This window comes from Bacillus rossius, assembly GCF_032445375.1.
Source record: "Bacillus rossius redtenbacheri isolate Brsri chromosome 9 unlocalized genomic scaffold, Brsri_v3 Brsri_v3_scf9_2, whole genome shotgun sequence".
NCBI lineage: Eukaryota > Metazoa > Arthropoda > Insecta > Phasmatodea > Bacillidae > Bacillus > Bacillus rossius.
The window spans coordinates 4,415,051-4,429,370 of record NW_026962013.1 but is presented as its reverse complement, the minus strand read 5'-3'; the positions used below and the strand labels follow the sequence as shown (position 1 = coordinate 4,429,370).

Here is a 14,320-nt window from a genome sequence, read left to right as displayed (position 1 = left end):
CGGCCGACACGAGATTGCTCTCGCGACCAGCATACCGGCCCCATCGTCATTACATAATTACAGCGGTCATGAATACAAAACATATTTCCTTCCACTTTCTCGTCCACGATTAACTTCAACTAATAATTACACTAATTCATACTTGAAAAAAAATAGGTACTGTATTACTTTGCGGTCAAAGTTTCAGATCGAAGAATAACTTCGAAAAATATATATTTAAGCGACAGGATGTCTAACATTAGTTACATACTATAGTGGCGAGATTCCTTCTATAAAAATAATATAATTACGCTAATTACTGACTCACTGACTGAAACTGTAACGCTGTAAGAATCCACAGATACCACTATACACACACCTATGCACCAGGGACCGGAAAAATACGCAGATTAATTTCGCGTTATGCTAGAATCCAAAAAACTGTACCTTCATGTTGCTTCTGTGATTGGCTTACAGTTTGTCTGAAGGACTTTGAGCCAATGGAAAACCTTCAACCAAAAAAAGTATCGAATCGCAAGCGTCCCAGTTGACAGATGTCATGAGTCGATAGCCAATGAGCAGGCGGCATTTGCCTGAGTGTGTAGGGGGTTGTGGAGTCTATCCTGGAGGTCACTGAAAGCGCGAATTTTTCCAGTCTCTAATATGCACACTTCCTTACTAGCATGCTTTCGCAAAATATTAAAATAAAGTGAATTGTTTTAATAATATTCAATGTATATTATATTAAAATTATATAGGTTATATTCATCATTTTTAAACTGGCGCATTACAACTAACTAGTAACATAGTAAAGCTTATCCCATCACTGAGAAGCCTCCAGCCAGAAGGAGAGGGTGACGGGTAGGGACTGGAAAAATTCGCGGGTTCAATGACCTCCAGGATGGACTCCCAAGATACTCTGCACGCTCGTGCAAACGTCAACAGTTCATTGGCTGCTGACTTGTGAGGTGTCTCAATTGGGAGACTCGTGATTCGATACTGCTTTGACTGAGGGTCTATAATTTGCCCAGTCCTCCAGGTTAACAGTGAACCAAAGGCAGAAATTGCATATAGGTACAATTATTTGCATTTTAGCATATCGCGAAATGAAGCCGCAAATTTTTCCGTTCTCTAGTGACGGGCAAACAGGGGCAGGCGCGTGTACCTGTGGTCCCGCAGGTGGTCCTGCCGCCGGAACGCCTTGCCGCAGATGTCGCAGGAGTAGGGCCGCTCGTCCGTGTGCGTCCTCTCGTGGATCAGCAGGTTGTAGGACTTGGTGAACTGCCGGTTGCAGAACTTGCAGATGAACTGCTTCTTGGGGCGGGACGCGCGGCCGGGGGCGCGCAGCAGGCGGCGGTCGAGGTGCGCGTGGTGGGGGTGGCCGCCGCCGGGGAACATGGCCGCGCCGGCGCCGGGGAACGGGAAGGCGCCCTGGGCGGCGGCGCCGGCCGCGAACAGCGCCGGGCCGTAGGCGTGGTGCGGCGGCGGCGGCGGCTGGCGGTGGTGCGGCAGCAGCATGGCCGCGGCGGCGGCGTGGGCGGCGGCCACGCACGCCGCCTCCTCGCGCAGGGCCAGCTCCTTGCGCTTGTCCGCCATGAGCGCCACCAGGTCGAAGCCGCCGGCGGCGGGGGGCTTGCGCGCCGCGCCGTCCTCGGGCTTGGGGGCGGAGTCCCGGGGGCCGGAGGGCGGGGTCGCCAGCAGCAGCGGGTAGGACGCGAAGCGCGACGGCACGACGGGCACGAAGGCCGAGGTCTCGCGGTGGTGCTGCGAGATGGCGGCCAGGTGCTGGTGGTAGGACGCCAGCGCCGACGCCTCGAAGGAGGCGCGCGCGCCGCTGCGGCCCATGTGGTAGCCGGAGGCGGCGGAGGAGGCGGCGGGCTCCGGCGCGCGGGGGCGGGACAGCTGCAGCGGCTCCTCGGGGCCGGGGCCGGTCCCGTGGTCGGGGCCCTCTACAGGCATGGCCCTCCCTGCAAGCACACACCGCCGTCAGCCAGACGCCCTCCACCGGCTGCGTCTCTCCACTGCTGGGGCTGGAGCAGCCCGCCACCTGTACATTGGCTGCTGACTTGAGAGCCGTCTCAACTGGGCAATCCCTTTCAATATATATACTGTATAGAAGTCGCGAGTGGATAGGATTTACTCTACGTCTTTCAGAAGCGTATGATGGGCAGCTTGGGAACTTCACCGCTGCAGTGCGCTGCCGTAATGCCCTGTATCGTCTTAGTTGTTATTTACACGTTAGAATGCAGCACTGTCGCCCGCTGTCATTCCCCGCACCCCTCATCCATCATTCACTGCAGCTCAAGCTCGTTCAACAGGAGGGGGAAGGGGTGTTTGAAGAGTTCGACACTTGTCCGCTAGGGACCACCACAAGTCGATGCCCTAGAGATGGTGGCGATTGCGGCAGTGAATTAACCAACTACCTCAAAACCGTATTAGAAATTTTAACCTGGGCTGGCGACTTCTATACAGTATATATATTCAAAGGTAATACTTAGAGACCCGAAAAAAATCGTTGATTCAATTCTCGATATCTAGAGACCCGTGAATTTCGCGTATTCATTTCGTGTTATGCTAAAATTCATATAATTATACCTTAGTGCTGTTTCTGTCATTGGTTCCCTTGTTAATCTGGAGGACTGAGGGGCCAATTAGACGACCCCTCACTCATAGAAATGTCGAATCACAGGCCACCCAGTCGAGACGACTCACAAGTCAACAGCCAATGAACAGTTGGCATTTGCCCGAGTGTGTAGAGGATATTGGAGTCTATCCTGTAGGTCATTGAATCCGCGAAATTCACGGGTCTCTAGCGATATCCTAAAATTGAAATAGTTATACACCAATGCTGCTTCTGACATTGGCTCACAACTCATCTTCAGGACTCTGGGCCAATAAGAAACACGTAACCTAATCTGTAACGAATCACAGGCTACTACGTTGGGACGTCTCACACGACAGCAGCCAATGAGTGGGTGAAATTTTCCCGAGTATACATAGAGCTGTGGAGTTCATCCTAGCAGTCATTGAAACCGCGATTTTTTTCGGTCCCTAGAAAATACTACTTTGACTGAGGGTCTCTAATTGACTCAAGAGTCCTTCAGATTAATATTTAACCAATAGCAGAAACATCACAAACATACCATTATTTGAATTTTAGCTTATCACGAAAGAAATCCACGAATTTTTCCGACCTGTATCCATTACTTCATCCTCCGTCTGGAATGACTTCAACGTCGACGAGACGTTAACTCTTAATTCATTAACCTTTCTTTGTCTATTCAAACCATTTCTCGTGACATAACTTACTATTTTATTGTTTTTGTGACTAACAGAATGGTATTTCTGACAAAAAGTTTTTTTTTTCGCGATAAGTCAACTGAATATTTTAAAATTGATTTTAGTTTTAAAACGAAATTAAAAATAGAATATCTTCATTGTAATTAACCATCACCCTGTCACTTTATTTTAACTTAGTATGAGAAAAATTGTTATTTATGAACTGAGAATTAATATATGTTATATTAGATGTTCCCTGTTGTATTATTTGTACTATACTAAGTATGTGGTGTGAATATCTCAGCGCCACATTAACCAACATTTACAGGCCTAAGCGACGAATAAAGTCTTTGGGAAGTTTGTCAAATCCTGTTCCTAGCATGCGTCTCATACGATACGGATCGCACGGATAAAAGAATTTTCTCGTCACATTTAAAAATATCATCGGCAAGAACAAACGGCTGCAAACAGGTTCCACAAGAGTAAACAGGCGTAGGCGTACCTACTATCTTATCTTTCACCTACAAGTAGAGATTAGATGAACAACGATACTTGCATCAAACTAAAAGGAACTTCGCTGTCGCAAATGGCACTGAAGGTTTGTGCTATTTCCCTGACGGACTAACAATAGCCCAGACCGAGATCAGCACTGCGCTGCTAACAGTTTGTTTCATGGATGATCCCAACCAGTTGATTGTAACATGAAGTCCTAGAAATGGTGATCCATCCAAAAAAAAATGCTTTGTTCAATGATAATTTGCAAAACACTGCCACTTGTACTTTTATTGTGGATGCGAGAGTGGTTTTACATGGTACAGTTATTTGCAGGCAAAGCATGAACAGTCTGCATTCTCATTGGCCAGTCAAGCGCGAAAGCCCGTGGGGGAATAGATGTACAGCAGAAGAGAATAAAGTGTATTGAAGACTAGCAGTCAGTAGACTTGTCAGACAATAAGTAGGGACCGAAAACATTCGCGGATTCAATTACCTCTAGGATAACCTCCATTATCCTCTGCACTTCTCAAGTAAACACGCGTGTTCATTGGTTACTAAATTGCGAGGCGTCTCCACTGGGTAGCTTGTGATTCGACGCTTCTTTGGTCGATAGTCTCTCATTGGCCCAGAGAGCTCCAGTTAAACCGCGAGCCAATAGCAGAATTATACACATGTTTGAATTTCAGCCTATCACGAAATGAATCCGCGAATTTTTCCGGTCTCTACTAATCAATGGTAGTTTATACATGCTCCAAAAGAGAACAAACTTACAAACAACACAAAATTAAAACGGACCAATCATATGAAACCCTGCCAGGATCCAATGGACACCCACTTATTTGTGTACAAGTGTGTGCAAATTATCCTAGAGCCAGAAAAATAACACGAATTATGCAGGTGTCGAATAATGAGTCATATTGGATACACGGACCGACCCACCTTACCTACCGCTACCCCCCCCCCCCCCCCTGCGTCAAGGCAGTGGCGGATCCAGGATTTTGGTTTGGGAGGGGCTTGACCCAGCTGAGGCTACGCTTTATCAAGGCAAACACTAAAACAATAGTGGACCCAGATGCTTTTGGAGGGAGCTTGAGCCCCTTAGCCCCCCCTCTGGATCCGCTACTGCACCACAGTAATCACGTATCTGATGTCAACACACGCAAAGGTGAAAATTTTAATCTAGTGTCATGCAAAACTTTTGATATCCATATAAATGTTCGTTCGTTCAAAAGCTTAAACTCAGAAAATTCTTTATTGACCGATTGCTTTAAATTTTTTACACAACGTTGCGTGTTTTCATATACCTACCTCTGTCACACCTGTGACAGGTAAAGATATAGATGAAAATATATATGTAAAAATATAACTTTTTAATATTTTCATTTTTATAGAGTGGCATATAGAATATAGAAAAAGATAAAGAGAGGTAAATAGAGAGATATAAATAGAGAGATAGATAGTTAGAGATGCTTTGTATATGCGTACCTACTTCAAACTAATTACAAATAAAAAAAATATGGAGGCATTGCAACGCATGCCGGACGTTATTACTTTATTTTTATTATAAAGATTTCAAGAGGTTTTTTTACAGGTATTACGAGGGCCATCGCAAGGGGGGGGGGGGGGGGGAAGCAAATCCCCGGGACCGGGTGAAGTTCCGAGGTTTATTCTGATTCTTGAGTTCACCCTGTTTATGAGTAGGGACCGGAAAAATTCGCGGATTCAATGACCTCTAGGATAGCCTCCATTATCCTCTGCACTTCTCAAGTAAACACGCGTGTTCATTGGTTACTAAATATGAGTCGTCTCCACTGGGTAGCTTGTGATTCGACGCTTCTTTGATTGATAGTCTCTGATTGGCCCAGAGAGCTCCAGTTAAACCGCGAGCCAATAGCAGAACCAGCAGAATTATACACATGTTTGAATTTCAGTTTATCACGAAATGAATCCGCGTTTTCTTCCGGTCTCTATTTATAAGTCTATTGCGGATATAATTTACTAGAAAATCTACAAGTTATTCGATACGCGTAGATCATGTAGATACAGAGTTTCAAGTAAAACCCCTGACTTTCCCGGGCCATTTTAACCTTCCATTACTTTTCTATATTTTTCCTGACTTACCATAATGTGGACACCCTGGTGACGTAGTTGTTTCAGGGCGAACCACCGGCGTCCTGCACTGCAGTTTGTCTTTCCTCATTGGCGGACCTGAACGCGTAACAAGTCTCTTAGCCGATAAGAGCCGATAAGGAAAAGGTAACCATGTTGCACACGCAGACAAAGTGTACTGGCGCCTAACAAACAGTCGAATGTTCCCACGACAAAGCATCATCTTTAACGATGACACGTGACAAAACATATGACCGAATAACTTGCTGTTCGGACTAGTAAGGGCAGCAGATAAGAGGAACGTTGGCAGTGGCTGAGACGCTGGACATTGGCTGGGCCAAATCACTGGTTTCAGAAAAATTAGGTGGGGTAGTAAGGAAGTGACCACCCAGATTACCTTACTGTCCCCGTTTCTTACTAATAATGACACACCGACATCACAGTCAAAGTCAAGAGAGAGAGAGAGAGACAGAGAAAGAGTCAGAGAGAGACAGAGAGAGAGACAGAGAGAGAGTCAGAGAGAGAGAGGAGGGGGGAGAGGGCCCAAGCGTGGGGGAAAAGGAAGGAAAAAGGAAACACCCTAATACCTTTTCCAGCTCCGAAAATTAGGAAAAGTACCGCTGATTGTTGTGACTGCAAATTTAAAAAAAAAAAAACATATATCTGCACTGCCCGGTGTAATGTATGCATACTGTGGCAGATAAGTCGAAAACGAACGAAGATGCAGGCATAAAACTGGATAGTGCAGCATAATTGAAAATTAATTTACTTTGTCTGCATAAGCATGAGATGGTGGGTGCACTTGCGGCAAAAATACGTTTAACCTGCATTACTTTATGAAGCTGTCGCAGTAATAGTACAATCAGTGTCGCGGGTATTGTCATCTGAGTAAAAAACAACGCTAAATAAACCTCAAGTGAAACAAATAATATATATTATTACTAGAGACCTATAAAATTCGCGGATTCATTTCGCGATAGGATAGAGTCCAAATACTTTTGACATTATTTTGCTTCAGTGATTGGGCCACAGTTTATCTCAATGACTCTGGGCCAATGAAAAATCTTTAACAGAAGAATAAGCGAATCACGATCATTCCAGTCAACAGGTGTTACGAGTCGGTAACCAATCAGCATATGTAATTTGCACGAGTGCGTAGAGGATCATGGAGTCTATCCTTTAGGGATTTGAAATCGCGAATTTTACAGGTTTCTAATTTATTACATTTGTTTACCTGCGAGTGTCAACACACAATATGTTTATGGCAAAGAACTATAACAATCTTAGAAATAATTATGTATCTTAGCCTACAACGAATTAATTTTAACATAATTAATACTACTACATTTTAATTGTGTTGGTAGGAAGTGAGCTGTATTTTTTAAATGTCTACATGAGCGTCCAACTCTCGAAGCCCTGGACGTGAGACAGCGAATGGCTTTTCATCACCTTTCTTCCCCCGCGCACGCTCAAAAAAAAAAAAAAAAGACTTTCTCTGTCTTCGTCGGGCGACCCACCTGCCGAAACAAGATGGCTTCCATGCCGCGGCGGGAGGGAAAGCGAGGAGCAATAAAATTCAATATGGCTGTCGCTGCGCGTGAACCCTTTGCGGGGCGTGCGCCGCGCGCGCCAGCGGTACAGGCTGCGCAAAAAAGGCGCGCTGTTTCCCCCGCGTTAAGCCCCAAAGGGGTGAGCGACCTACTCGGCACTCGACTATGCTAATGCAGCGGCGGCGTGGTGGCTGTACACAAAGCAAGTGGAAGGCGAGAGACAAGAGGCTTATAAATAAACATGGGAGAGGTAGCTGGTGCCACCGTTGTTGCAGTTGGCAACGCCGAGGCCGACTCAAGAAAAAAAAAAAATAAGCAGCGTTACCAGCGGCGGCTCGAAACAGGCAGGCAACCTACGAGCAAAAACAACCAGCATAACAAATAAAACACCTGCAGTTGCAGAAAGGAAACTTACCGGGAAGCGAACGCCTCCGCGAAAAAGGTTCGATCCAGACGCGATGGAATTTATTTTCATTTAGATCTCGTCGGCGGAAAACTTGCACGATCAAGCAGAAGTCACTTCATTTTTAATCCCAGGACGGCCAAAACTTAGCCGTTTGTTACATCACGTATAAACGACACTCAGCACAGAATCACTTATAGACACCAATCAATAATTGTTATTTTTACACGTTCACAAGACTGTACGATAAACCAACTTAAATATACTACGGGCCAATTCACTCCACCCTTTTTTTTTTTTTTTTTTTTAGTTCAAAATGATTTTTGCCATTCCGAGAACTGAATATTCATTCACGCTACAGATAACAACAAAACAAAGCAGTATGTGTGTTTCCACCAGCTCATGTCTAGTTTGAGACAGTGTGGATGTTTACGCAGGCGATTTTCCATCGTGATCTATTTTCCCCGGCTCGCGACGCGAAGCGCGGAGGCACGCACGCACGCGCGCACACGGACCCGGCTGAGCATGAGCGAGCACGCACGCTGACGTCACGAGCGACGCCTGGCGGAGCGCGCAGACCGCAGTGCTACCTCGCGGTAGTTCGGCGCACGACTGAGGGAGGAGGCTAGGCGCGCGGGAGAGGAGCGGGCAACTGGAGTGCGCGGCTGCCGGCTACTTCACAGGCAGGGAGGCAGGGCCCCCGCTCTCTCGCGCGCCTGCCGGCTACAACACCGCAACTCGCACCGGCGCCCGCGCCGCTGGCTCGCTCGCTGGCGGGCTTACCCACCTGTAGAGACCTGAAAAATTCGCGGGATCATTTCGCGATAGGCTAGAATCCAAATGCATTTGCCTTTTTTGCTGCTTCCGTGATCGGGCCACAGTTTATCTGAAGGACTCTGGACCAATGAAAAACGTTCGACGAAAGAAGTATCGAATCACAAGCTTCCCAGTTAACATGTGTCACGAGTCAGTAGCCAATCAGCAGGTGTAATCTGAACAAGTACATAGAGTATCGTGGAGTCTATCCTAGAGGTAATTGAAAAGGTGAATTTTTCCGGTCCCTACCCACGTGGATTACCCCCTCGTCACTAGAGACTGGAAAAATTAGCGCTTTCAGTGACTTCTAGGATAGACTCCACAACCCCCTACACACTCAGGCAAATGCCACCTGCTCATTGGCTATCGACTCATGACATCTGTCAACTGGGACGCTTGCGATTCGATACTTTTTTTTTGGTTGAAGGTTTTCCATTGGCTCAAAGTCCTTCAGACAAACTGTAAACTAATCACAGAAGCAACATGAAGGTACAGTTGTTTGGATTCTAGCATAACGCGAAATGAATCCGCGAATTTTTCCGGTCCCTATTCATCACTGAGCGGCGATGTTTTCAGAATACCAGCAGTGTGGCATTATAAGTTGTACTTACTTCACGTAACGAAACAAAACTCACTTTAATTTTGCATGAAAAATAGTTAATAGAAATAAAATATTAAAAGAATTGGATTTGATATTATAACTACGGCTGGTAAAGTATAAATTCAATCATATTAACAAATTTAAATAAATTCTCATTATTCAATATTAACTTAAACACGTATATAAAATTAAGTTATTTAATTTTAGTAAAATAATCTATATGGTTTTTAAATTAAAATCAATACACATGCAGAATTTTTATATTGATTTATTAATTTGAAGTATTTATTAAATAATAAATTAATGATTAATAATTTAAAATGCGAATACATTATACATATGGAAACGGAACATCGCTTTTAAAAAAATACATTTGAAAACACACCTTTAAAAGTTTAATCAAATGTTTTTAATTATATGTATCGGTTTTCAATATCTATTACTAAGTATATTATTTAAAAGCATATATATACAATTTTTATTTGTGTGTAGTTTTTCCAAAATGTCAATTTTTGTTGCATGCTGCACGCGAATCGTAAAAATTCATTTTCATATATTTTTTTTTTCCACAACGCTCCCAAAGAAGTATAACTTCAAAAATCCATAAGGATCTCAAAGTAGGAAGACAGCCCGACCAATGGAGAAGGAAGCTCAGCATAATGGACATAATGGGCACGGATGCAAGAAAAAAATATATTATCCCTGGTATGTTTATTGCTGTCGCCACAGACGAAGGAAAGCAGTGGCTTTGCGGGCTCTGGGCCATTTTCTTTCACAAGGGCGTAAATATTTTGAAGAGTGACCTAACCGTGGGGAAGGGGGAACAGGAGTATCCCAAAGGCTCTCTCCCGGTAATTTGGAAAAAAAAAAAAAAAACTAAAAATAAAATCATTAGCAAAAAGTTTTTAAGCCAATGTGGAAATTGTATCTTTACAAAAGTTTTGCTCATTTAACTAAAGTAATTGTTATAATCTCAACTGATAAATTATTGATTTAATGAAGATTTTTGGACATACGCCATTGCAATGGTGTATGTAAAAAAAACTGCATTAAATCTAAATTCCCCATTGCATGAATCATTTAAAGAATTATAAATTATTATCCGACGGCAATGAAATTTTAAGATTTGTTTTTCTAACATGAAATAATGAATTATAGGTATTGGCCAGCAATTTAGATTACATTATAAAATTAAAAAATTTACCTTTTCCCCATTTTTGTATTTTTCCAACATAACATTAGACAAAAAATGAACATTTCTCGATGTTATTTTGCAAGGAAAAAAAATATATTTAAAAAAAATATTTACAAATACCTACTCTTCCAAAATTAACTGAAGCAAAATAGGATGTCTTAAAATAATAGTTAATGTCCTAAACTAAACTCTAAAATAAGGCTGTAAAGACACAGCTTTGGTTTTTTTTTTTTAATCCATGGTCGAGGATACTTATGCACATTATTATTGGTATAAAAAATAAATTTAAGGGTGAGACTTGCACGCGAATTAAATACACCATTGCTTCTATATGCAAAACACTAATTTGGCTTGCAAAAAGTTTACTTCAAGTCGTCTGCTGTTGCCTCAAGGTAACGCTCCAGATAAAAAAAAATAATAGGTACCTTTATGTTTCATCTTTGGTTTGGAAACGCAAACTGCCTGAAAGTACATGTTCTCCATGAAAGAATGTTCCAGTTTCAATGGTATATTATAACACTTTAATTTAGACTATTTACAACAAATCATACATCAAATTGAAGGTAAACTAACCTATTTTTTCTTACAAATGTTCCATATGGCATGGTTTTATAGCAGGTGAACGTGGAGGCTAGAGAAAAAGAGCTCTGTCGTCTCGACCATTGCGACCAATCCAACGGTCAGGGACTTCAACGTTCAACCACTCTCGTAAAAAGAGATTCTAATGGAGAGAGCTGAATATTACAAATTCACTCTTAGCAAATTGCTGAACAAAAAATCGCTTTACGCTCAGGAGTTGACATATTGCGTAGGTGGCGCTCCAAGCGAGAAAACAACAAACCAGTACTCGCATATAAAACTGCTTGAGTTTATCTTTAATTGTGACCTTGATATAAAACTCTACTACGCTTACAATTGGTACTATTAAAATTTATAACTGGGACTTATTTTATGGACACACTTATTATTATTTAATCTGTTGTTAGAGCGACAACGAAACATCTAAATTAAAAGGTTTTTACGCCACGATTTTGGACCTTAACTATCAATTGCTGAAAATTATAAACTTGTATCTAAAATCCTGTAACATTTGCAGTGATGCCATATTATGCTCAAGAAACTTGAATATGAGGTTTCTCGGCTTGTTGGGTTTGAGAAGCACCAAAAGTGAAGAGTTCGCCAACGTTTCGGTCGATATTGCAGTCGCCATCATCAGGATAACAGACTGTGGGCCCGTAAGCCTACGATCCTTATTGAAATTGAACAAAGTAAAGTCAGCTTCGCTTTTTTCATTGGTTGCTGCCACATTTTACCTTTCGTTCGGTCTGCAAATGGTTTGGTCATATACGTTTCTTGTGAACATGTAGTTGGATTCTGGTTTTACGTGACGTTAAATAATCTCTTCATCAAAATGGCAGAGATATTAAAAATGTTGAAGGTTGGCAGGGGATGCTGTGACCTAGAATAACAGCGTGAATTTTCCTTGGGCCTTCACCTGACTTTTGTGCATTTGGGCGACTCGAAGCCACAACCAACCTCTCCTCGCGGCTATGAGAAGCTGGAAGATTGTGTGTGAGAGAGAGAATGAAGGAGGGAGGGAGGGAGAGAGAGAGAGAGAGAAAGAGAGAGAGAAAGAGACGTGCCGACATCGCTCCGGCCACCGCCCTCCATAGCCAGTCAACTGTGATGGCCACCCCGCAGCTTGCGAGTCAGCCAGGCTATCATCGCATGCTAGTAGATAGATAGGGGCAGGCATTTTTCGGCGAAAAAAATTCTGAACACCTATTAGACTGCAACAACGTATATCTAAATCAACTGTTTCTTCCTTGTGATTGGCGGCCGTCTGCGAGAGAAGTCGTTGCCTTATTTGGCCGAGCCACCCAGGGCACGTTTGCTTCCGCGCTGAATTACTGTGATTGGTGCTGTAACAATTGAAATGTACCTGAAAAAAAATTCCCCAATAATTAGAGACCGGAAAAATTCGCGGATTCATTTCGTGATAGTCTAGAATCCAAAAACGTTTGCCCTTTTGTTGCATCAGTGATTGGGCCACAGTTTATCTGAATGATACTCGGCCAATGAAAAACCTTTAACAAAAGAAGTATCGAATCACTAGCGTCCCAGTTAACAGGTGTCACGAGTAAGTAGCCAATGAGCAAATGTGTAATTTTCCCGCGTGCATAGAGGATCATGCACTATATCCTACAGGTCATTGAAATCGCGAATTTTTCCGGTCTCTACCAATAATGAAACAAAGACGATGCTACAGTGTTTTTAACTTTTTGCTAGTCTCAGAATCTTTTCACGAAATATGCATGCCCCTATAGATAGATATTGATAAAGATTTTATATAGATAGGGGCAGGTATTTTTAGCGAATAAATCTAAACGCCTACTAGACTGCAACAAGGTATACCCGCAACCACGATATCTTCCTTGTGATTGGCGGCCATCTGAGAGAGAAGTCGTTGCCTTATTTGACCGAGCCACTCAGGACGCGTTTGAATCCGAACTGTTATCACTGTGATTGGTGTGCTAAAAGTATACATGTACCTGAAAGAATTTCGCCCAATCAAGAAACACAGACGATGCTAAAGTGTTTTTAACTTTCAGCTGGTCTCGGAATCTTTTTCGCGAAATATGCATGTCCCTATATATAGATAAACTTATATAGAGAGTGAGATATTTAGAGAGATATTTATATAGAGAAATATAGTGAAATGTATATAGACGGCTAGAGATGATTTGTATATGTACAACTACTTAAAAAAAATTACAAAATAAATTGTGTTATTTCTCCTTTCTTTGTTCTCCGTTGATCCAGGGTGGGCCAAAGCTACGCGTGGCCGGGCACAGCCAGTGACATACCACATGCCATCACGTGTAGGAAATGAGAAGACTGGAGACGGCCTGAGTGTCCCCAGAGGGCTGTGTCATCGGGGGGGGGGGGGGGGGAGTGCGTCGCAGTGCGTCAGCGATGGTGAGTAATCGCCCTGAGCTACCCTCCCTCCTGGGCGTAAAGAAGTTTCACTTAAAACTAACCTGCAACAACATTTCTAAGAGAATCTGAATCCTCCCAAAGAGGCGGGCATTAAGACCCCCGCGGTGCGCAAAGCTTCAGGAAAAAACAACGCTATTTCAAAACTACTCAAGATATCCAAGTGGGGTCTGCTTATTATTATTATTTTAGATTTATCTGCAGAAAATTGTGTGTCATAAACAAAACTATTCGAATTTACCTTCAAATATTTTGTCAGTACAATTTTTTCTCGGGTCGCTTCAAAAACTTTTTTTTTTTTTTTTTTTTTTTGGGTGTCGCATGTCGCAACAGAACTTTCTGCCGGGCGAATTTTCACTCGCAAATTAGCGGTGTCCACAGAAACTTTTACTGTCCTTGTTTCGGCGGTATGACGTCACGAGGGAGAGAGTGCGTCGCCACTAAGTCAACGCAGCCGAGGCCAGCGCGCCGAGGTTTCCGCGCGGCGTCGCTTGGAACCGCTGGTCCCCTGTCCGGCCGCTAGGAGCGCTGCACGTGTCGGCATTCCACCGAGGGAAGCCTTCATTTCACACACGAGAGAGCCACACCCGAAGTTCCCCGAAGTTCATGCTCGCTTTTTTTCCCCCTTCTATCTCATTGTATAAACCGGCGTGGCATTAAATTTTGCGGTCCATTAGGATAGGTTAGCTACATTATAAATACTTATAACATTGTGGATGGTTGGTTATATTAGGTAAGTATAGCTACATTAAAAAATACTGTAAAATCATTTTATGGTTGCTTAGCAAATAACTTTTTAATATGTAGCTATCCAGGGCTAGGAAACTGTTTACATGATTTCACAGTATCTTTAATGTAGCTATCCTAACCAAATCAACCGTCCACGATGTTTTAAA

The 14,320-nt window shown here is 43.2% G+C and overlaps 1 protein-coding gene across 2 annotated transcripts in view; it reads right to left on the bottom strand.

The window, feature by feature from the left end:
• LOC134543025 (protein bowel) overlaps positions 1 to 8,426 on the bottom strand; it is a 63,057-nt gene extending 54,631 nt beyond the window's left edge. The window contains exons 1-2 of one of the 2 annotated variants that reach the window (XM_063387716.1): positions 7,828 to 8,426; positions 1,145 to 1,946 (exon numbers count right to left, since the gene is read on the bottom strand). In XM_063387716.1, the coding sequence (XP_063243786.1) occupies positions 1,145 to 1,938 (794 nt within the window). In that variant the 5' untranslated portion in view covers positions 1,939 to 1,946; positions 7,828 to 8,426. Of the gene's footprint in view, positions 1 to 1,144; positions 1,947 to 5,874; positions 6,272 to 7,827 lie in introns of those variants that run through there. The other variant, XM_063387715.1, reaches the window with a different exon arrangement.
• Between the last annotated feature and the right edge of the window lie 5,894 nt (positions 8,427 to 14,320).